This window comes from Mesoplodon bidens, assembly GCF_964165515.1.
Source record: "Mesoplodon bidens genome assembly, chromosome: 7".
Taxonomy (NCBI): domain Eukaryota; kingdom Metazoa; phylum Chordata; class Mammalia; order Artiodactyla; family Ziphiidae; genus Mesoplodon; species Mesoplodon bidens.
Genome location: NC_138164.1, coordinates 62,213,022 through 62,235,900, shown reverse-complemented (window position 1 = coordinate 62,235,900; position 22,879 = coordinate 62,213,022). Strand labels below are relative to the sequence as shown.

Below are 22,879 nucleotides of genomic sequence, written 5' to 3'. Positions count from 1 at the left end.
AACAGCACACGCTTTGGGGGTCCTATAGACCTGGACCCAAATCTGTGTGACTTTAGACAAGTTACTTACCTTCTCTGAGACTTGGGCTTTCTATCTATAAAATGGGAAGCATATCACCACCTCCCAGTGAATCCTGGTGAGTCCTCATGCATGCCTGGGGTAGGGCACTTGATAGGGGACCCAAAAGGTGGTAGGTGGGAGGATGCTTTTACCCCTCACCTCTCCAACATCTGTTGGGGAGGTGGCCCCTGCCTGCCCTCACCCTCTAAGCCCCGGCTTACCCAGCACGAGGAAAGACAGGACCCACTGGAGTACCGAGATGACCTGTAGCTGCTTTTCCACCTTGGACCTATTGAGCCAAGTGATGGAGAAGAGGTCCTGGAGGGCGGAGAGGATGCTGGAGCCAGTGCCTGCGACAGAAGAGAGATGTCAGCCTGTCCACCCTTCCCTCCAGCCTCAGTGTCCCCATCATCAAGCTATCTCCCACAGACACCTTCCTAGACATGAGAGGAGCACGGGCCAACACATCAGACAGATCTAGACTCACATCCCAGCCCTGCCACACAACAGTTTTGTATTGATAATTCTGGGCTGTTCACATGCTTCGCTTCCCTGTGCCCCAGTTTCTATATATACCCAATGGGAATGATGTCCCCCCTCAAAGGGTCATTTTGGAGAACAAATAGGGTATCCAAAGAGGCTAGGGGGAGGCTTGCCATAGTTGCCAGTTTTCTTCCCTCCCCTTCACCCCAATCAAACTCCTGTCTTTATCCTTTATCTGGATCTAGTACAAATATTTAATCTTTGCTCTCTGTGTCTGTGAGGCCAAGGACAGAGGGCCAACATCCAACCTGCAATGTTTTTTTCCTCCAAGTGTACTTTGCGCACCCCCAATCCTTGACCCACGCCCCACCCCTGTATCTCCAGGACTAATACCCTTTCCCAGTGAGCTGAGCCCTCCTGCCCCACCGCCAACGCCACCAATACCACCTTCACAGGGATTCACTCTTTGAGCTTCACCTCAGTGCCCAAAGCTTGGGGCCCGGAGAGGAGCCAGCCAGGAACCTCTGCTTCCAGTGGCCAGTGAGCTTTGGGACACTGAGGGCTGCAATTCTGTTTGCTACCAAGCAAGTGCCAAGCCTATAAGTTAGGACAAGATGTGCCCAGTTAATTGGCTCTGTGGCTGTGGCCCCAGGATGACATGGCTCTGTGGCCATGGCCCCAGGATGACATCCTGGACTCCAGCGGCTGATGGGTAGAGGGACCGGAAAGCCTGGTGACTGCAGGAGAGGCAGTGCTGGGGAAGAGCACGGGCGAGGCTCCTGACATACCCCATTCCTTCCAGCAGCTGAACCAAAGGAGTGCCCCACTTCAAACCTCCACATGTGCTGAGCCCCAACTGCACGCCCTTTGCTCAGCACATCTTCACCGAGTGCCTACCTACCGTGTGCTGGTCAAACATTCCTTCACATGACCCACTCTGCCAGGCCCCCCGCTGAGTCACAATCTTGTCCTTGAGGGTCTCGTGACCTTTCACCCTGGCCTACTGAGGAAGTGGGAGGGCGAGCGGTATAGGGCTTACACTCAAGCCCTTGTGTTTCTTCAAAATCTGTATTTCAACAAGGTTACAGCAGAGATTAGAAAGGGACACAACCCTCATCTGCCGAAAGTTAACAATTACTTTGACTTTCGGGAGGCATGTAAATAACACCAGGCCTCAAGGCAGACACATCAGTCCTGTCCCCTTCACCTGGTCTAATGGAGCAGAAGGAGGGGGCCTGGCATGGCAGAAGAGTCGGATTCCAGCACCAACCGTGGTTCCACTCGCTATGCGACTTCAGGCAAGACCTCAAGGGCGCACAGCCATATTCCCAGGGCATGGCACATACTGGGTGCTCAGTAGCATCTACCGCTCCACAGGACCCCTGGGGCAGAGGTGGTAGTATGTGAACTCACCAAAGCAAATGAATAGGCTGGGCTACACAGGCATGCCAGGGGGGTTAGCACATAACTGCTCCTTCGCCCTCTACATAAATATCCTACCATCACAGCCATTTCTACCTTCACACTTTTCCAACACCCCATCCTGGAGCCCGAGGACCCTCTGGGGTCATCTGGTACAGCCCAACTGAACATTTGGGGAGGCTGAGGACAGGAGCACTGACTTGTCTAGGGTTACCTAGCCAGGGCCAGAACCCAGGATCCCTGTCCCCTGCTCAGGGTACAGCAGGTCCAAGGGTGGCCTGTGCTCAGAAGTGGGGAGAGTGTACTGGGTGAGTACAGGTGAGAAGGAAGTGAGGTCAAGCATAGGCCTGAACCCCAATCCAAGGGCCGGCCTGCCAAGTCATTCCCTAGCCACTGGGAATGTGCGGGATGAAGGGAACCAGGGGCCATGGTAGGCGAGTCCCTGCCCTGGGTCTGGGGCAGTCTGGGTGCCTTGGCTGCAGAGAGGATAGAAGGTTCTCCAGCACCTTCCTACTCCGAGTCTGGTCTCGGAGCTGTTTAGAAATGCAGGGCCCCAGCCTGGATCTACTGAACCAAAATCTGCATTTTAATAGGACACTCAGTCCAAAGTCTTAGGTAGGGTAAGCTTGGGGTGGGGGGAGGATGCAGGGAGGAGGAGCTGGGGGCCTCCACCTTCTACTGGGCAGGGAAAAAAGGTGATGGAAGGAAAGGCATCAGACACTGTCTCATCTGACCACTTCCTACTGCAAACAGGACCCCGAAGATTGCTTGAGGAATGTTTGAGGAGTGCTCAGAGAAAGGGCTCACTGTCTAGCCCCTGCCTTTGGGTCAGGACCAACCAACTGGTTGCACTCACTACAAAGCGCTCTCCTGCTCTGGAGGTGGGGTACACATAGTAAGTCCATATTGGTGACATATCCCCCACTGAAACAACTGAAAAATTCTTCCTTGTTTCCTAATCCAAATCTGTCTGCTATTACAGGTCTCTCACAATTAGATAAAGTCAGGGTGCAGGAAATGTAGACTGTCTTATTCAACCGTCACCCTATTATGCACACAGAAGAAGGCGGCCTGAAGGGCCCCACAAATCCCAGGGCAGCTTGGCCAGAGCTAGGCTTTTCCCACACTCCCCGGTCTGTCCTCCTGCCTTGGCCCAACTACCGCCCACAGCCCGCGCTGCAACCAACTAGGAAATGCAAAGTCCACTGAGGAGTGGCAGGTGTTCCTGTGGGCGGCGCAGTGAGGGGGCTGCCTGGAGGGGGAGGCCGGGAGGGTGCTGCCACTCTGTGTCCCTCAGGCCTGGGCCCACTCGGCTGCCTCCTGGCCAGACCATCCCGACATGGCTGACCACAGAGCCCAGCCCTGGGAGCTGGCCTGTCCAGGATGCTGAACCACAGGCCCAGTGGAAGCCCCCTGTGGATCTAAGAAATATCCAGTCATTGCTCCCCTGCCTAGAAAGTCGGTCCTTGCCTTGCCCACCTGAAGACCCCCGACAATGAGATAAGGCAGCTCGTCCTTCAAAACCCAAACAGGCGAGCCTTTGGAGAGAGGTCACCTTTCCTGCTCTGGGATTATCAGGTCTAAGGCCCATGCAAGCGTGGTCCTCTAGGGCCATCTCACCAGCCCCCACCCATCTTGGAGAGAACCTGTCAGTAGATGAAGTCGGGAGAGGCCAGCAGAACAGAGAAATAAGAGAGGAATGGAGTCCTCCTTCCAGGTTCCCACAGCCCCTCACCTGGTACCGACTGCTGATTACAAGTCCACTCTCCCATCACACTGGGAGCTGCCCAAGGGCCTGGGTCTGATCCATGGCTTGGTTCCCAGTGGCCTCTCAGAGTCTGGCCCAGTGTCAACACTCAGCAAGGTTTGCTGAGCAAGAAGACAAGCAGGTCTCTGCTCTGGCTGATACTCAGGCCCCCCTCCCCAACACCTGGCTCTCTCTCTGTAGGGCTAGGTGACAGGTAGGCGGCCCGCACGGCCCATGCAGCTTCAGGGCCTCCAACGCACTTCCACAGGCACTCTGGTTCCTCACCAGTCCTGTGAGTTTGGCATCATCACTGCCATTTTGATGGTGATAAAGCCTCAGGGAAGTGACACAGCCAAGGTCACTTAGCCAGAGGGTGGCAAAGTTGGACTCAATTCAGGCCAACTTCTAGGCCTGCGTTCTGTCCCTGTGCTGCAGGTCTCCCCACGTTCCTTCTCTCTTCTCCCCAAAAGAAAGTGGGGGAAGGCTGGGAGGCGACAGGAGGAAATGCATGACCTATTTTCCTCTAGAGGGGCAGGCGAGGAGCAGGCATCTTGCACAGTAAGTTAAATGGCAGTGGGCCTTGGGGTTCCAGTCCCAGTTGTACCACCAACTCCTGTGTCACCTTGGCCAAGTCACTTCACCTCTCTGGGCTTTGCTTTCCCCATATATAAAATGGTGGTGGGGAGGATGAATTTTATGATCTCTTTGACTGCTTGGACTCTGGTGTCCACCCTCCTGAGGATACCACCTAGAGGCTCACCAACCTGCAATAGCCCTGGTACAGCTGCTCGGCAGATGGCAAGTGGGGCTTCAGCTGGGCACCCCCAGGTCATTGCCAGACCTCACCACTCAGCTGTCAGCATCTCCTCTGCCCCAGTTTTGGCTGGGAGAGGTCCTGCAGAAGCTGGTATAGATGCCAGTGCTGCAATCAGATGTCACCACTGCCATTACCTTCATACCCAGCCTGACTGTCCTCAAGTCCTGGGTGTGACCAGCAAGGAGCCACAGCCTGGCCAAGTCTCAGCTCCAATCTGCTCTCTCATCACCCCTCACCCAGCCTCCGCCAGCACACTGAACTCTCTGCGCACCCTCTCAGTGCCAGTCCCACTGCAGCCAGTGTCTATTTCCTTGGTCATCCTCCTTGGCCAGCGTCTCCTGGGTTCCAGGGCTGGTACCTGATTCATCCATGTGCCCAGAGCCCAGCCAGGCCAGCGAGAGAAGGAGCTCATAGAGGTTTACTGCATGAATCAACAAATGCATAAGTCCCAGAGGCAGCTGAAGGCCTGGATGCCCGAGTTACACTGAGCTGCCTGACAGGAAGGCCCCCAGCCCTATCACTGAGGACCCCAGAGATGGGGTGGGGGAGTGAGCCTCTCTCGCCCTCTCTGAGCATGTTTCCCTCACCCCACGATAAGAACAGAACCCACTTCCTACAGATGTCTTATTTTCATGAAGGAAGACGAGACAGGCCACAGAGTAACTAGACTCATTCTATGAAGAGAAACTGTCAGTAACCAATCCAAACAGCTGCTCCAGGGCACCACTGATTTCACCATTTATTTTATACAGCTCCTTTGCTCCTGGACTTGGGGAGGGCAGAGGGAATGGAGCTGCCAGAGAGGCCCAGAGCAGCTCTCTTACCCCCAGAGAGGAACCCCCTGCCCCCATGTCTATACGGAGCTTCCCTGCCCCACAGCACTCTCCGGGAAGGTAGACAGGCAGGGATGGGCAGCCCCATTTGACAGAGGTGGAAACTGAGGCAAGGTGAGGCCAAAAGATGTTAAACCACTTGTTTGAGGTCAGGGTATAGAGGAGCCAGGACTCTCGGCAGGCATTTGAGTTCTGAGTCCCTCACCAGTTCCATGATGCCAGGCTCTTGAGGGCTGGTCCCCACTACACAAGCCACTCTACACCCCGACTTCAGGAACACACCCCTGGTGAAGGGAGGGCTGCCTCTCTGTCCCAACCATGTCCCAAGTTTCATGGCGGGTGGGGATGGGCGTGTAACACCTCTTTGCCCAACATCTGATAGTAAAGTGACCAGGCTGCACCCAGGACTGATGCAACCAGGGCTTCTTCTCGCACAGGCTTGAGGCGGCAGCGTCTGAGCCCCAGTCCCCGTAATCTGAGAAAGGGCCCTGGGCCAGCCCTGGCCCTGCATAACTCTGTGACCTGGGGCAAGTCACTTAGCCTCTCTCAGCTTTAGTTTCTCATCTGTAAAGTGAAGGTAAGAACCCCTACCTGTCAGGGTGGTTGGGAAGGTAAAAAAAATAAATAAAAAATGCATGTACGTCCATTTGGCATCTGTTAGGTGACTGACACCTGTTAGGTGATTAGCGCTCGTCATGGCTTTTACCACTGACCAGAGTGGGAGGGGAATTGATGAGCAAACACAAAGTTTTTCAAGATGTGCGTGGTCATGAGGTTGTGTGTTTCGAGGAGAGGGAGCCGAGTGGGCGCGTTGGCCCGGGAGGCTCCAAGGAGGTGGCGAGGCCTCAGCAGGGCCTGGAAGACAAGATCTGGGAGGCGAAGAGGAGGAAAGTGGGCACTCGGGGTTGGGGGCAACTGCCGGAATAGACTCAGATGGAGTTACAGAGAGGCAGGCCCAAACCCAGAATGTTCAATGACCCAGGAACGGGGCTTCACATTTACCCAAAACAGATGCTGAGAATAGGAAAGATGCAAAGGGCTCAAGCAGCCCAAAGTAGGCTCCTGGAGGAGGTGGGTGGGGACAGGGATAAGCATGGAGCGTTTATGAGGTGCCCAGCACTGTACCAGCCACCGGGGAAATAGCAGTGAAGGCAGCAGGTCAAGTCTCACCTGTTAGGGGGCTTAAATTCTGCTGAGGGAGAGATAAAAGACCGACACATACATGTAGGATGTAACATCAGGCAGTGACGAGAGCTATGAAGAAAAATAAGCTAGAGGGATAGACAAGAGGATCCTCACCTGTGTTGAGGAGGCATGGAGCAAGGCTGACTTCCCTCCACGGGGACACTGGAGCACACATGACATTCTTGGGTCAGGCCTCTGGGTGGCCCACACTGCCTCCTCTACCCTCCTTAGCTACTGGCATCCTGGGAAGGGGCTCACCAGCCTGGAGAAGGTGCAGAGGACAGGCGGACGGGCATCAGGAGAACCTGACCTCCAACTCACAGCAAGTGCAGGCTTGGTGAGTCTGAGGCTTGGTGAGCCTCAGTTTCCTTGTCTGTACAGTGGGGCTAATACCTACCTTGCCAGATTCTTAGGAGAATTAAATGAGATAATGTATAGGCAAGAGCATCATAAAAAGTAAAGACCTGGGTGAATGTGGGGTAATTACCAAGCAAGCCTGGGTTTCCTCTCCTGTCTAATGGGTTTCACAACCCCTGCCTTGCCTTGGAGCAGAGGCACTGGCGTCAGTAGACTTAGGATTCAAACCCTGGCTCTGACTGTTATTTAGTGTGAGACCCTGAAAATTACTTCCTCTGTCTAAGACTCAGTGTCCTCCTTTGTTATGATCCAGAATTGTTGGGAGGAATTCAAACAACTTATGGCAAAGGGACAAACAGCGTCTGGCACCTCTGTTAGAGAGCTAGAAAGATGCCAGTGAGGTCACAGAGATGTGGACAGCCGCCAGAGGCTCCTGAGTGGGGAAGTCATCCTGCTCACGTCTGCAGCCCCAAGGATGCCACACCTGGGCCCAGTCCGACCTAAGCTCTGCCCTGGTCCAGCAGCTGCCAAGTGGACAGTGAGGAAGTCGCCCCAAGCTACTCCAGAGGGCTGGGAACAAGTCTGCACAGAGGCAGAGAGATGGACATTCTGACTCCTGGCAGACCCTGTGAGGTCCAGGAAGCTAGTCCAAGCGCCAAAGAAATGCCACATCTTCAAGGCCAGAGGCAAGCTCTCTTCTGGGTCCCCTCCCCGCCAAGCACCTTTCAGCAGGAGTCCACACGTGTGATGATGGGGGACAGTCATGGCTCTGCAGGGTCATGCCTGTTGATCTCAGAGGCCCAGCCTTGGGTTGGGCTCCAACTAGCCCTGCACATGCAGCTGTGCCCATTCTCTGCCTTACCACATGCTCAGCCAGACCCTTCTTCCCTCTAGGAAGTCTCCCTACACTCTTGGCCCTGCCTGCCATCCCTCCAAATACAGTCCTGTCACCTCCGGGCCCAATCTGCTCAGTCACTGAGCTCATACTTACTGGGTACCTACCAGGCCCTGAACACTGGTCCGTCAGAGATGGGCCTCATCCTTCCTGGCCGATTCTTCCTCGGGGAAGCCCTCCTCCCCCACCCCATGTGACCCCCTCACCCTGCACTCAGCCTTTCTCATTCTGGGAGAGAGTGTGCATTTGCTCATCTGGGTCCCTGTGCCCAGCATGGGGTCAGGCACAGAGCAGATGCTTGGTCAATGTTTGCCAACTGGATGCTCGAGGGGCCTGCGATGAATAAACAGGGCCTGGACGAGAACAGAGATGATGGACCTGTGCCATGGCAGAGGGTCAAACGGGAACTTTCTGGGGAATCAGGAGGGAAAGGTCTCCTCTAGCTGGAGGGGTCGCGGTTAAAGGCAGGGGCAACAGTGGAAGGTTCCAGAAGGAGGGAGAGAGGGGTGGAGGCCAAACATTAACATTCATTCAGCGAGTACTTTCTGAGTATCCTTTACAGGCTAGGCTAGGCGCTGCTCTAGGGTGGGAGCTGCCAGACCCCGCCTTGCCTCTGCTTCTTGGGCTCTTGTGGGAGGAGGAGCTCCGCCCCAGGGCTGTCCACCTCAGCTATGGCTGGGGAGACAGGGCTGTGAACAACGAGGCACAGAGGGTAAGCCAGGGCTGGGGAATCCACGGGAGGTACCCAACTGGCCTGGAGGATGCTGTCATGGATGGGTCAGGTGAGATGAGTAAGTTTGCCAGGCTAACAGGAGGGAGATGCAGGGTCAGGACCCTAGGTACTGGAGTCCCACAAATGGCACTGGAAAAGGCGTGGAAGGGAGAGAGCACACAACTTTGAGGAATTAACTGCAAATAATTCAACCAGGTTGAAGCATAGCAACCGTGTGAATGGGTGAAGCTAGTTGAGAACGTGCAGGGGGAGTGAGCCATGGAGGACTGGAAATGCCAGGCTGAGGAGTCCTGGGCTCCATCCTGAAAGCGGAGAAAATTGCTGCCCACCCCTTCCATTCCCTCCACCAGCTTCAGATGGTGTCTAAGGGCCCCGAGGCAAGAGCCAGCCATTCACCTGGTCCCAATCCACTGGTGATTTCTTTCCCCGAAAGACTAATAATCTCCCCTGTTCTTTAAGTACGTAACCTTAAAGCAAATTAGGTGTCCTTAAAACAGGGCCCACTGGGACATCTGACCCAAAGGTGTCCCTGGAGGACCCTGGAGGTGACTGCTGAGGACCCCAATGGCCTGCTTTCTCTGCCCCCATCTTCTGACACATTAAAAAATAGCTACTGAAGTAGGAGGGGTTGCCATGGCAACACCACCGGCTTGTGGGTACGTCACCACCAAGGAGTCCTCAGAATAGGCCCTTATCACAATACATGGGCAGGCGTGGGGAGCTAGGTTCTTCTGGGGCACTTACCTGGGCCCCAAACAGGACATGAGCCCATTTTCACAAGGACAAGTTGAGGACAAGAATGAGTAGCAGGTTGACCCCCAGGATCCCACAGCCATCAGGGGCATGATCGGAATCACACTTCTTCAGCAAAGCTGGAATGAACCCAAGGGGGCTGCCTTATGCAGCCCTCCTTACTGTACAGACAAGGAGGCTGAGGCCCCAAGAGGGCAGGGCCTTGCCCAAGGTCACACGGGAAGCAAATGCAGAGTGAGTCTCCTGGCCACTAAATCTGCTCTAATAGTGAAATGAATTCACATTTCCTGCTTCTGTCGATTTGCCCAAAGGGTTTTTGTGTTCAGCTTCCTTGGGTCTGCACCATAACCTGGGCAGATATTCTCATCATGCATTTGCCCGTTTTATAGATGAGGATACTGAGACTCCTAGCCCCAAACCCTCAAAACTGCCAGCAGCAACTCCACACCCAGGAGGCTCCAGAAGTGGGAGAGGCCAAGAAACTCTGAGTGCACCAGGTGCCTCGCCCAGCAGCTCTCAAATCTCCACCCCCAACCCCTGCAAAGGGCATAGGCAAGCCACCCCAGGCCTGGATACAGCAACCTCTATCTCCCTTGTCTCTCAGCACACCAGGACCTCAGCTCAGGTTGGTAGCCCAGAGACCCTGCAGTCAGACTTTCCCTCCCACCCAAATCTCATGTCTCTATTTATGCTGGTCCCTGTACCTGAAGGTTCTTGCCTGTCTTGGTAACACCCGTTCATCTTTCAATATTCGGATTGACTGTTGCCTCTTCCGGGAAGCCTTCCCTGACCCCAGGATGATTTAGCTGCCTAACCCTCACCTCCAGGCCTCCACCCATGCTTCCTTCCCCTTCCACTATGTGGATCACTGTGTACTGTCAGCCCCCTAGTCTCACTTCCTCAAAGGCAGGGACCATGGATTGACCTGTGTGCAGCACAGAGTCTGACACACAGAGGTGCTCCATCAATAAAGTGAAGGGCCCACACCCGAGTCCCCACTGTGAGAAGCCTTCCTGGATGTCCCAGAGCAGAGTCTGCCACTCTCCATAGTGTTGGAGGCTGTTGCACGTGTCACACAAAATGAATGACAAGGACTAACAGGCGAGTCACAAGTTAGTTTACAAAGCGCTTTCCATTCATGTTAATCTAAACCCTCACATACTTGAGAGTTTGAGATTTTCTGATCCTATTTTCCATTCAGGGGGAGTGAGATACCCAGAGCAGAAGTGAAGCCAGGGCTGGAATCCTGGCTCTCTGGCTTCTAAGCCCTGGAAGTAATGGGGGGAACTGTGGTGAGCCCCTCACCCTCGGCACTCAGCCCTGGAACCGGCTCCTCATGAGACTTTGGTGTCTCCAGAACAGGGAACAGCTGCAGGCCCAGCACCCAGCATGGGTGGGCACAGAGGAGGCCTGAGGAAGAATTGAGAAATCACACTGAAGCAAAAAGCAGGGCTTCCTGCCAAGAGGAAGGAGCAGTGCTCAGGAGGGCTGAGGTCCCATTAATGATTCATTTATTCAACAAATATTTACTGAGCACCTACTATACACCAGGCACTGTGCTAAATGCTGGGACAAACACTGAGAAAGACAGACAGGGTCCCAGTTCCCAAAGGGCTGACACTCTTCTGGGGGAGACAATCACCTAGACAGATAAGTACACATGAGAATTTAGGTAATGAGAGGGGCTATAAAAAATAAAACAAGATGGGGCGGCTCTCCAGGTGGTGTGGTCAGAGAAGGCCTCTGAGAGGAGACTGAATGGTTGGAAGCCAGCCATGCAGTGACCTGGGCAGAGGGCAGCACATGCAAAGGCCCTGAGGTAGGACTGAACTGGTGGGAATGCTGGGGGAACAGGAAGACCCCTGGCAGTTCTAGAGCACGACATGATAGGAGACGAGGTCGTGAGGCCGTGAGGACTGCTCACAGGGGGCTCCACGGCCGCAAGGAGGAGTTTGGAAGGTTTGGAGTACGATGAGGGGCAATCGGCTGTTCCCCTGGCCTCAAAACTCTGGGGCTCGTGGTGCATGTACTCATCAAGGCAAGTTGGGGGAGCTTCCTGAAAAAGCTTGGGAAGGGGTGATCTGCCACTCCCATCATGGTCTGGGAGCGACCTACACTCATTCAAGAAACGACCACGTACAGTGGTCAGAGCCCTGCACTCAGCCCTTCACGGCTTCACCACACTTCTCTCTTGGTTTAAGGTGGCCAACGACTGGGAGATGGATCTGGGTTCTAACCCTGGCTTTGATAACCCTGGTCCAGTTCCTTCTCTCTGGGCCCCTCAGTATCCCATCTGTAATGTGAGAGCTGTGCCAGATGCAGCGCTCCCAGAGAGCTTTGATTTTATGACTCAAATACTTGTTGCTGAAATCAGGGGTGGGAGGATGGGGGTGGGGTAGGATTTCCACACTGGCTAGTGAATCACCTAGCCTGCTAATAAAATATTACTCTTGGCTCTCCTTTCCCAGCCCAGAAGAGCCCTCAGTAGCACAGATAGCCCCAAAGTGGCATTTGTGCATTTGGGAAAGTGGTGTATGCAAGGAAAGAAAGCTATAAAGAATTGGGGGAGGGAGGAACATGAGAATGATGTTCTCATCCTACGATTTAGGACTGGGTTAGGTGACTGTCAATCCTTAGTTCCAGAGTTAGCCTCCAACAATCCAGCCTCTTAGTTTCATCTCCTACCAAGTTCCTGCTTGCACACTTCCAGTGATGGAGAGCTCCATCCCCACCCACACCAAACCTGTTGCAATCCTCAATAGCTATCAGAAAGGATTCCTCCATTACATCAAATCTGCCCCCCATGATGCCACCCCTGTTCCTGGCCTTGCTTTTTGGAGCCTCACAGAGCAAATCAGCTCAGGATTTTACTGGGGCTGCCACCAGTTCATGCTGGGTCCTGTGGTGAACCCCGGGGATAGAGGCAGGCATCAGAGGGCTTTGACCTGAAGAGTCTCACATCCAGGGGCAAAGGCAGGGATGCGAATATGACTAACTCTGCATTCTCCACCCCTGGCACAGGTAAATCCTTTAGATATTAGAAGATACCAACAGAGACGCCTGTCTCCCCGACACTTCCAGCACACACCCACCTACCCATGCACCCAGAGCTGGTCTTTGCTTCTGGTCAAGAAACCAGACACCAAGGTATCTATTTCAATCTCACCATCACAGGTCTTCCCTTCACAGAAGCCATGGTCTCTCCTTGAATACCACCACCAACAGGGTGTTCACCACCTCCCAAGAATGGGACCTCACTGGCAGAGGCAAACCAGGCCACTGGGGAGTGTCTCCGAAGACCAAGGATGTAGAAAGCAGGTCTAATGGAGACGCCAGATAACACAAGATTTCCTTCAGCTCTCTCCCTTCCCCACCCAAGTCTTTCACCAAAGCGGAGCCCAGACACCTAAAGTAACTGTTTTGCATTTCATACCAGCCCTTGCTACATCCCATGATGGAATTGTTTGCAGCCAGTTTTTTTTCTTTTTTTAATGTTTTCCAGACCTGATAACAACATGGAGAAATGCTCCTGATAGGATAGTAAGTGACTTGGTCAAAATCATTCACTGGAAGTCCTCCTGAATTACAAATCCTAGGTCAAAAATGAGGAAGTCAGGGTTGCCTGCTCCTGGAAGATAGAGCTCACAGCCTGTGGACAGCAGAGGTGAGGGAAGGGGATCTCCAGGAAGGACCACCACAGAGAGCATCCCTATCCCATTCTCTGGAGACAAAAGCATTTTTAAAAGCATGAGCATGGCTAGGTCCCTTCCTTCCCCTGTTATGGGCATTAAATGGCACAGTGAACAGACAAGCTCTTTGAAGTGAGAGAAGGGGCTGTCAGAGGCTGTAGGGCTGGGTGTCTGGGGCAGCTCAGGCTGCTTGTCCCGAAGATGGTGACAGAAGCTCGGTACCTCTACAAGGGCAACGAGCAGCACCCAGACCAAGAGGGGCAGATAATCACACCAAGAGTCACACGGGGAACAACGCCAATGCCCCAGACATGGTTAACCTGTGATACAGCTAGCTCCAGGGTGCTGACCTAGCAGCCACTAGAATATTATAAGTGATTTGGAGTACCAGAAGGAAATACTCATGATTTAACATTAAGAGGGAGAAAACAGGATTCAGAACTATATCTACATCACGCTTTGAACTTTATCTAAATAATGTGTACAAATAAAACTATAAAGAAATATACTAAAATGCTATTAGGAAGCCATCTTTGGATAGTCAATTAACCAGCAGTTTAAAATTTTCTTCCTGTTTTTCTATATTTTTCAAAATTCTAATAATTCATATGTTTTATTTTTATAATGAAGATGGGTCGAGTAGGCTACTGTTAGTTACTGAAGAAAAATCCTAAGTAGGAAGAGGTTCAGCAAGCAGAATAAAGACTTAGGTGGAGGGAGGGAGGATTCAAGCAAGACAGACACATAGACCAGGACAGCTGTGAGAATATCCCAGGCCCTCCTGGATTTGTATTTAATCCCCTGGCCAAGGCACCTGTTAAGAAAACCTTGGGTGGGTCATGCCTCCTCCCATCTCAGTTTCTCCAAGGACAGGTGAGAGGTGGGGGACATGGAAGGGATGCTCTTCCTTGAGTGGGAAAAGCTCTGGAGTTTGATCTCCACTCTGCCCCTGATTCACGGAGGGCCTCAGTTGCACACCGGTGGAACAGGGGCCCGGGCCACACTGGAGGGCACCCAGGGTCCTCTGCCCCACCTTCTAAGTGTGCCAGGCTCACAGTTGCTGCTGAGTGGGCTCCCAAGCTTGGGCTGAAGAATGGGTGTGAGGAAGGAGACAGCGTGGGCACACCTGTACCAGCCAGGCATGTTCCTTTTCTGGTGGCTGCTTCAGGGGATTGCAAAACCGTTGCCACTCTGCCCCATCCAGTGCCTCACAGCTTGATCCACCAGGTGAGGAGAGAGGGAGGGAACTGCCAGGGGCCAGGAGCAATGCTGGGGGTTGGAGAGGAGTTCTCAGCTATCACCCCATCTCACAGGCTGGAGGAAGAGAAGTGATGTAACAGAGGTCCCCAAAATCGATGAGTGCCAGAGGGGAGAATGCGCCCACATGACTACCATGCCAGGTTGCCTGGATCAGACCCGGTAACCATTATTCTAACCTCATCTCAGACCCAGGTGAGTTGGGGGGAAAAATGGGAGTGATGATGGGGGAGAGGGCAGCAAGCCGTCCCAAAAAGAAGAGAAAGGGGTTGGGACCTCCGCCCCCATAGCGGCCTGTCCTCCAGCAACGTGCCCCCACCTTACCAACACACTCCTGCCTGCCTTAGAGCCTTTCATCACATCCTTTCCTGAAAACCTTCTTGCAGCTGCACTGCCCCAGGAGAAAGCCCGCAAGGCCCTGCAGACCCTGGGCTGTAATGTAACAGCTCATGTCCCAGACCCTTAGCCCAGCTCCGAGAGCTCTCACGGGACAGCATGGCTCCTCAGTCAAAGCTCTCCCTCCAGTCAGCTGGGCCCGATGCTCACCTCGCAGGACCCCGGAGTAGGCGGCTATGAGGGTCTTCATGGCGAAGCCGGTGCAGTCGGCGCTCCACGTGAAGCCGCCTGACCCCGCGCCCCTGGCCCGTGCCCCGGCCGCCTGGGCCAGGGCTTCGCGCCGAGCACGGGAGCGCGGGGGCGGCTACGGCCCGGGGAGCTGGGGGTGGGCGGCCAGACGGGCCCGAACGGCGGCCGAAATTGGAGCCTTGGCCACGGCCACGGCCACGGCCACTGCGCCCGTGGCTCGGAGCGCGGCACTTTGTAACCTCATAAGGGGGCGGGGCCGACGCGGCAGGGGCGGGGTCGGCCGTTCCAACCTCTGCCGCACCAGCTCCGTTGGGATGGGGGCGCGCCGGGCTCGGCTTGGCGCGGGAGGGCTGCTCGGAGGCCCCTGCTCGGCGCGGGTGCGCGGCCCACGAAGCGGAGTCCTCCTTGCAAGGGCTGCCTGGTTATTCCTGCCGCTCCCACCGCCCGCCCCTCGCCGCACCCCCGCGGCGGTTGGTGCAGCCCGCCAGCAGGAACTTGGGCCGGGAGCCCCGGCATGGGCAGGACAGGCGGGGCCGGGCGTGGGTTTGTGTTTTCCTTTGGGCAAGGCCTCGCCTTGGCTACAGATGCTGAGGTCCCGCCTCTGATTGGTGGTTGTATCGGGCTTAGTTAGGTAGGGGTGGGCTCCTGAAGCCCTCACGCTGCCTCTCCTTTTCCATCTGTTTCTGTAGAAACTTCGCAGAGAATCTATACACTGCTGAGTGCTGGGAACCCAAACCAGTCAGTCTCGGCCCTGCCCTGGGGGTGCTCACGCTAGTGAGAGGCAGCCATACGGATGCTGGCAGCAATGCTAGGGCAAGAGAGAAACCTCTGGCTATAGACCAAGAGGAGAGAGATCCTTTCCTTGGGCTGCGGGCCGGGGGCTGGGTGCACTTCCCAGAGAGATTAGTGCACAGCAGAGCTGGAATCAGACAGACCCGGAGCCCAGTTCTGGCCCTCCCTTTCTTGAACCTCAGTTTCCATATCTGTACAATGGGAACAATAACACTTATTTTGTGACGTGCTTTGAGAACTAAATGAGGTAAAGTGAAAAAATAGCCTAGTATAGTGCCAGGCACATAAAAAGTGTTCCAAAATTATTTTCATTGCCCTTTGATGAGTAGTTTTGTAAACGACGGAGGGTGTAGGGGTAAGGCATAAAGTCTTAGAAAAGGCAGCATGTTTGGGGCAGGGTTAGGGCACCTGCAGTGGCTGGAGCCCAGGCAGCTGTCGGAAATGAGGCTGGGGCTAGATCTTAGGAAGGTTCTTGACTGCCACTCTTGAGACATTAGGGGGGATAGCTTTGAGTAGGGAAATGACAGTGGTCACCTATGTTTTTAAGAATCCTCCAGCCATAGTGTGGGGAGAGGCTAGAGGCTAGAGGGCAGTGAGGAGCCTGCGGGAGGGACCCAGGTGAGAGAGAATGATCCCTGAGCTCGGATGGTGGTGGAAGGATGGAAAGAAGGCCTGGTCTGGAGAAAAGTGCAAGAGGAGGTGAGATCGACTGGAATGTGGTGGAATGAATTATTGGATGTGGAGGGTAAAGGGAGGTGTGTGGGCAAAAAGCATGTGAGTGAAGAGACGGATTCCTTGGGGACAGCTTGAGCAAGCTGGGTGTGGGCTCACGGCGTAAGAGGAGAGGGAGTCTCTGCCGTTGAGGTCTTTACCATCTCTTCTTGTCAGAAGTCACAGTTCCAGGGCAGCATGTGACAACTGCCACTGATGGGACCTAGAAACACTGCCATTTGTTCAACCCACTCAAGGCCATAGGAGTAAACCTTGAGAAAAAGTCATGGAGCCCAGAGGCATGAGTTGGCTAAGAGTAGAAGGAAAAGCATTCCAGATAGAGAGACCAGCATGTGGTGAGGCTCTGATGCTGAAAAGGGCTTGGTGCCTTTTAGGAAACTGAGGTAAAGCTAGTGGCTTCCAGGTTTGCGGGGGACATAGGGGTCTGGTATGTGCAAAGGCTGGGAGGTTGGGACAGGTGTGATGTATTTCTGGGGAAAGAGCAGTGCAACAAGGTGGATGCTGAAGGTGCCGTGAATTCTTCAGTCCTTTCTCCAGAGGTGTTTTGGGTCTCCTTGGAAGCAAGACTCCTACTGGCCTGGAAGGATGCCAAGTCAGTGTGTGGCTTGTGCCTGCTCCAGAAGGGTTTCCTGTGGAGGAGAACTCATGGGGCTAGAACTCATGGCCCACCCACTCCCCTCATAGTATGATCTAAGGGGCAGAGCTTGGGCTGGGAGGCAGGAGGCCTGCATTCTGGCCTTTCCTGTCCCATTGACTTGCAGTGTGTCCTTCGGCAAGTCATCTTCCCAGCCCAGGTTTTAGTTTCTGCATCATGAAATGGAGGTGATGGTTCTTATCCCATATTTGAGGAGCAAATGAAACCACAGAATGTAGAAGTGTGTCACCACTGTGTTATGAAAGTAAGCTACTGAAATGGCAAGACTTTGGATCAAGACCAAGGCCCCTTTGAAACGTTCAGATCCCAGGTTCATCTACTTCAGCACATTTTTCCTGTGCACCTTCCTGGGCCCAGCTCTCATTGGGACACAGAAGGTAATCAGACATAGTCCTTGCCTTTGAGGAGCCCCAACCCAGAGATAGTGTCCCCAAGTCAGTGGTTGCAGCAATACAGCCAGGCTATGGTGCAGTGAAATGTGGGAGGCTGTGCAGAGTTCAGTCCTTTCCCCTGTGCTGTCACTGTCTGCAGTGTCTGCCTCTCCTGTGGGCCAGGAGCTATCCCAGGATCAGCAGGAACTTCATCACTCTGTGCCCCAGTGCAGGCCTGGCTCAGATTTGTGGCTCAGTTAACAGTGGACTGACCAGTGAATGAGTACAACAGAGTCATGGACAAAGTGCTATGGGGGAGCACCAAGGAGGGAATGGTAATCGAGAAGGTTGAGAGATGACGACATTTGCTGCTGGACCTGAGATGAAGAGTAGGATTCTGCCCGGCAGAAAGGAAGGAGAAGGCCTTCAGGCAGAGGCTACAGCCTGGGCAGAGGCCTGGAGGTGGGAACCATGAGCACCCTGATATGGCTGGAGGAAGGATGCTGGAAGAGGGATGCAGGCAGGGGGAGTAGGAGATCAGGCTGGAGAGGTTGACTGGACCAGATCTGAGGGGCCTTGTAATCCCACCTGGGCTTCATCCTATGGGACGGGACCAAAGGAGGAGTATGACCAGAGCACCTTGATTAGATTGGAGGGTTAGAAAGATCAGGTGGGTGGGTGGTTTGGTGGTGTGAGGGCTTGGGATGGGGCAACAACACCTAGTCCCAATTTGGGCCTTTCTCACACACATGGGAATATTCACCAAAGGATGCTGAGGCAAGTCTGAGGGCTGAGAGGGGCACTCGCTTCCTTCTGGGTCACCTCACAGAGTGACAACTCCCTCCCGTTGGTCCCCAGCTGCCTGCCCAGGGCTCCTGATTAAACAGCTTGGTCCACTTTGGCTTGGATGGAAAACCAGACCCAGAGTTAGAGTAACCCAGAGAGGATGTTTCTTGGCAGCTTTCTGTGTCCTGGGATGACTGCTCTTTCCTGCACGAGGTGGGTATGGGGAGCTCATAACAGGCACTGGGTTCTCCCGGCCCCTCCCCACTCATTCCAGCACCCCTCTAGGCCCGTCCTAATGCACTGCTCTGCTGCTTCTGCTGGTGTGTGGGCAGGACGGCTCCAGGACCTGGGTCACCTTTCCTGCATCATTTCCCAACCCAGCGCTTTTCCCACAGTGCTTTGGCCAAACCCCAGATGGAGAGGTCAAATCAAGCCACCAAGCTGGGTTTGACCAGGGTGGGCTTCCCCAAAGGTGGCACGTCCCAACGCCCCCTTCAGTCAGGAAGGTTGTGCTGCCATTAGGAATTATGGGTGCAGTTTTATGGTTTGTGAGGGGTTGGATACTGGCACCTCTGAGACCCCTAACACTGATGGCAGCCTCAGCCCCTCCACTGCACAGAGGAGGAGGTGAGTGGCCGGTCTGCAAGGCAGAGAGGACACCTGTCCTAAGAGAGGCACAGGGCGAAAGGCAGAAACAAACAATTACAAGCACTCTGCTCCATGCAGGTCCTGGCCTGTGTGAGCTCACCCGGTCCACGTAGCCACCCTGCCAGGAGTGATTACCACCCCACTTTGTGAATGAGGTACAGGGAGTTAAAGGGATTTGCCCAAGATAAGACGGTGACTAGGTAGCAAAGCTGGGATTCACATCCAAGTCTTCCTGAGCCACAAGTCCATGTGCTTTCTCTGCTTCACAAGGCTGGGGTGGGGTGGGGGAGAGGGGGAGTTCCTAACACTGGAACTGCTTGACAAAAGGAAATTCCCATCCTTTTCCTCCTTTAAGCTTCTCTCATAGCCCTGTGAGGTTGTTGCCATTTTGTAGTTGGGAAAACTCAGGCTCAGAGACCCAAAAAGCTTGCCAGATGTCAGTGCTGGGTCTGGGATTTGAACCAGTTCTCATAGCCCAAGGCTAGGGCTTGTCTGGGTCAAACTCATTCCCGGTGGGTGCTGGGCTCACTTGGAGGGTTGGAGGACAGAGGTGATGGCAACGGGAGGGGGGCCTGGTGTGGCTCTGCGGTGCCACATGTCACCCACCTCCTCCTTCCCCATCCAGGAATTTACCAGGCAGGTCTGCTTTGGGGCACGGAACTCCCTCCCTCCCGGGACTCCCTCCCTCCCTTCTAAATCTCTACTGTCCCCCGTCTGAGCGATTTCACCACATGCTGCTTGTTCATCGGGGCCAGATGGTGTACAGTCTCAGGTGCCAGGCTAAGGAGTCTGCACTTTACCCTCAGAGAAATGGGGAGCCATAAAGGGGTTTAGCAGGGATGACATAAGGTCAGTTATGGCTTTAGAAGGATCACTGTCCAGGTAAGAACACCTTCAGTGTCACCTCCATGGCACCCTTCCTGACTACCTCTGCCCTGTGTTAGTCAGAGTTCCCACAGGAAACAACATAGCTGTAGTTGGGTAATTTGAGGAAATTTTAATACAAAGACTGTTTGCAAAGGTGTAGGCAGGATATAGGGAAAAATTCAAGGGATGGTGCAGTACCCCAAGGCCAGTGACATTTTGGGGACATGTGGCCTGAAGGGAAAAGGGAGGAGGCCAGCTGGAGTGGGAGGTGTGTGGAGAGGGCTGCCTGATGGAAGCTGTGGCACAGACAGCCCATAGTGACCTAGCAAGGTCACTCTCTGTCCCTCCCTCCCTCCCATCTTCTGCCAGGACTTCCCAATGGCCAGAAGGTAAAGGAGCCCAGTGACACAGTCTATACAGAGAATCCAGGCAGAGTTTAGGGTAGAGAAAGGTGGAGAGTGGGTCTGGAGGGTAATGGCCCTAGAAGGACCCTTTCCACCTCTGTGTCCCCGTCAGACCCCTAGCTTCTTTCTTTCAGAGCATCTATAACTCTGAGTGTCTACACACATGTCCTGCAGAGAATAAGCTACCTGAGGGCAAAGGTAGAATCAATGTGCTCTCTGTGTCCCAGTGCCCAACACTGGGCCTGGCTCACAGGAGGGACTTGGCTAATGTTGGAAGGAAGAAAGGAAGAAGGAGGCAGGGAAGGAGAGAGGGAGGAAGGAAGGGAGAGGTGATGAGGATGTAGACTGAACTAAAGTAGTGGTGGGTGAAATGTAAGAAGGGAGGGCTGGGGCTTCCCTGGTGGTGCAGTGGCTGAGAGTCCGCCTGCCGATGCAGGGGACACGGTTTCGTGCCCCGGTCCGGGAAGATCCCACATGCCGCGGAGCAGCTGGGCCTGTGAGCCATGGCTGCTGAGCCTGCGCGTCCGGAGCCTGTGCTCTGCAACGGGAGAGGCCACAGCAGTGAGAGGCCCGCGTACCGCAAAAAAAAAAAAAAAAAAAAAAGAAGGGAGGGCTGGAGAGATGCTGAGGCCTTATAATCTCTAGGACTTGGTGACATGGAGGTAGGGCTGAAGCACAAAGAGATGATTGAAGATAACTTCAGGTTTCAGACAAGAACCCGGTAGCACTGACCTCCAGCTCTAATGCCTGACCTGGGGGTGTGGGCTCAGTAGTGGCCTTTGGCCCTGTCTTGTGGGACAGGTCTGGCCAACTGGAGAGGAATAGGCCTGAGACACTTGGGAACCAGCCTTCAGAACAATCCCTGCCCCATTTTAGCATGTTTTTGTTGCAAAACATACAGAAAGTGCCCCTTGCATCATTCCATCTGTAAGTTTTTTACTCAAGTCTCCCAGGACTTTCCCCTGCAGGGAAGGGACGGGGAGTAAATTTTCCCTCACACTGAGAGCTCCTCGTGCGTGCTTTGTTATCCATCCCTCCCTCTTGCTCACCTTTCCGGAGACCCTCCTAGCCCTGTGCTGATCTGGGGGTGCAGTCCTTACTCTCTGGGAGCCTGCATTCTGCGGGAAGAAACAGACATTAAAAGACCATTACTGGGCTTCCCTGGTGGTGCAGTGGTTGAGAGTCTGCCTGCTGATGCAGGGGACACGGGTTCATGCCCCGGTCCGGGAAGATACCACATGCCACGGAGCAGCTGGGCCCGTGAGCCATGGCCGCTGAACCTGCGCGTCCCGAGCCTGTGCTCCACAGCGGGAGAGGCCACAGCAGTGAGAGGCCCGTGTACCACAAGAAAAAAAAAAAACAATTACTATGTGTGGTGATGGATGTTAACTAGACTCACTGTGGTGATCATCTCACAATATACATAGATCAAATCATCATGCTGTACACCTGAAACAAATATTATATATATATTTTTTGGCTGTGTTGGGTCTTCGTTGCTGCACATGGGCTCTCTCTAGTTGTGGAGAGTGGGGGCTACTCTTTGCTGTGATGCACAGGCCTCTCATTGCGGTGGCTTCTCTTGTTGCAGAGCACAGGCCCTAGGCTCGTGGGTTTCAGTAGTTGCAGCATGCGGGCTCAGTAGTTGTGGTGCATGGGCCTAGCCACTCCACGGCATGTGGGATCTTCCCGGACCAGGGCTTGAACCCGTGTCCCCTGCATTGGCAGGCAGATTCTTAACCACTGAGCCACCAGGGAAGCCCACAAATATTATGTTAATTATATATTTTAAAAAGACAATTACTTTTCAGCAGTTTTCCTAGCTTTCCTTAGCAGTGAACTCTTTTCTTCAAATGCAGCCTTGTTCAGAAGCCCACAAGGTGACACAGATGACATGTGATTGTTACATACTGTGTTCAGGCCTCAGTATCCCTATGCTCCATCCAGATGGGAATAAGTAAAGTATCTCTTTCTTAGGGTTGTTTTAAGGGCTAAAAGAATGAACAAAGTGCCCAGCACAGGGCCTAGCATCTAGTACTTGACAAATGTTATCAATAGAAGAGTTATGATTGAAACAGAAATTGGGAGGCCAGATTTACCAGGAGATGGGGCAACCTGTCCAACAGGATTTGACCAAACATAATGGGGGAGGGAAGGGTAAAATGTCGCGAGTAACCAGTGAAACTGGAGGACACTAGGAATGACAAAGAGACAGGCATCCCAGCACGGAGATGAAAACATACCCAGAGGAAAACCACAATGTGAGTGAGGGTCCCAGAGAGCAGAGGCCCAGTAACAGTAGCCTCAGTCAGAGGAAACTGGAAATGTGATGTGCTTGATTTAGCTTATCTTTCTAAGCAAAGCCCAGTGCAGGCACGGAGATGGGTGAGACTCAACCCTGCTCTCAAGGAACTTGCAATCCAGGGAGGCACTCTGGGCACAAATGACTGCAATCCAGGGAGGAAGTTGGGGGGGTGGTCAATGAAAGGGGGTTCTGGGTAAATCAGGAACAACTTCCTGGAGGAGGGTGCAGTCACTCTAGGCCAGATCTACCAAAATACACCACTAAGCTACACTCTGCTGCAGTGGTTCTCAAACTTTCCTGTAAATCAGAATCACCTGTAGTTACAGATTGCCAACAAACACATGAGAGGATGCTCAACATCACTAATCACTAGAGAAATGCAAATCAAAACTACAGTGAGGTATCACCTCACACCAGTTAGAATGGCCATCATCAAAAAATCTACCAACAATAAATGCTGGAGAGGGTGTGGAGAAAAGGGAACCCTCTTGCACTGTTGTTGG

At 53.7% G+C, this 22,879-nt stretch overlaps 1 protein-coding gene across 1 annotated transcript in view; it reads right to left on the bottom strand.

Moving 5' to 3' along the window:
- Positions 1-15,005, bottom strand: part of DGAT2 (diacylglycerol O-acyltransferase 2) — a 32,580-nt gene extending 17,575 nt beyond the window's left edge. Inside the window, exons 1-2 of the mRNA XM_081240063.1 lie at positions 14,778-15,005; positions 282-410 (exon numbers count right to left, since the gene is read on the bottom strand). Of these exons, the coding sequence (XP_081096189.1) occupies positions 282-410; positions 14,778-14,817 (169 nt within the window). The 5' untranslated portion in view covers positions 14,818-15,005. The remainder of the gene's footprint in view (positions 1-281; positions 411-14,777) is intronic.
- Between the last annotated feature and the right edge of the window lie 7,874 nt (positions 15,006-22,879).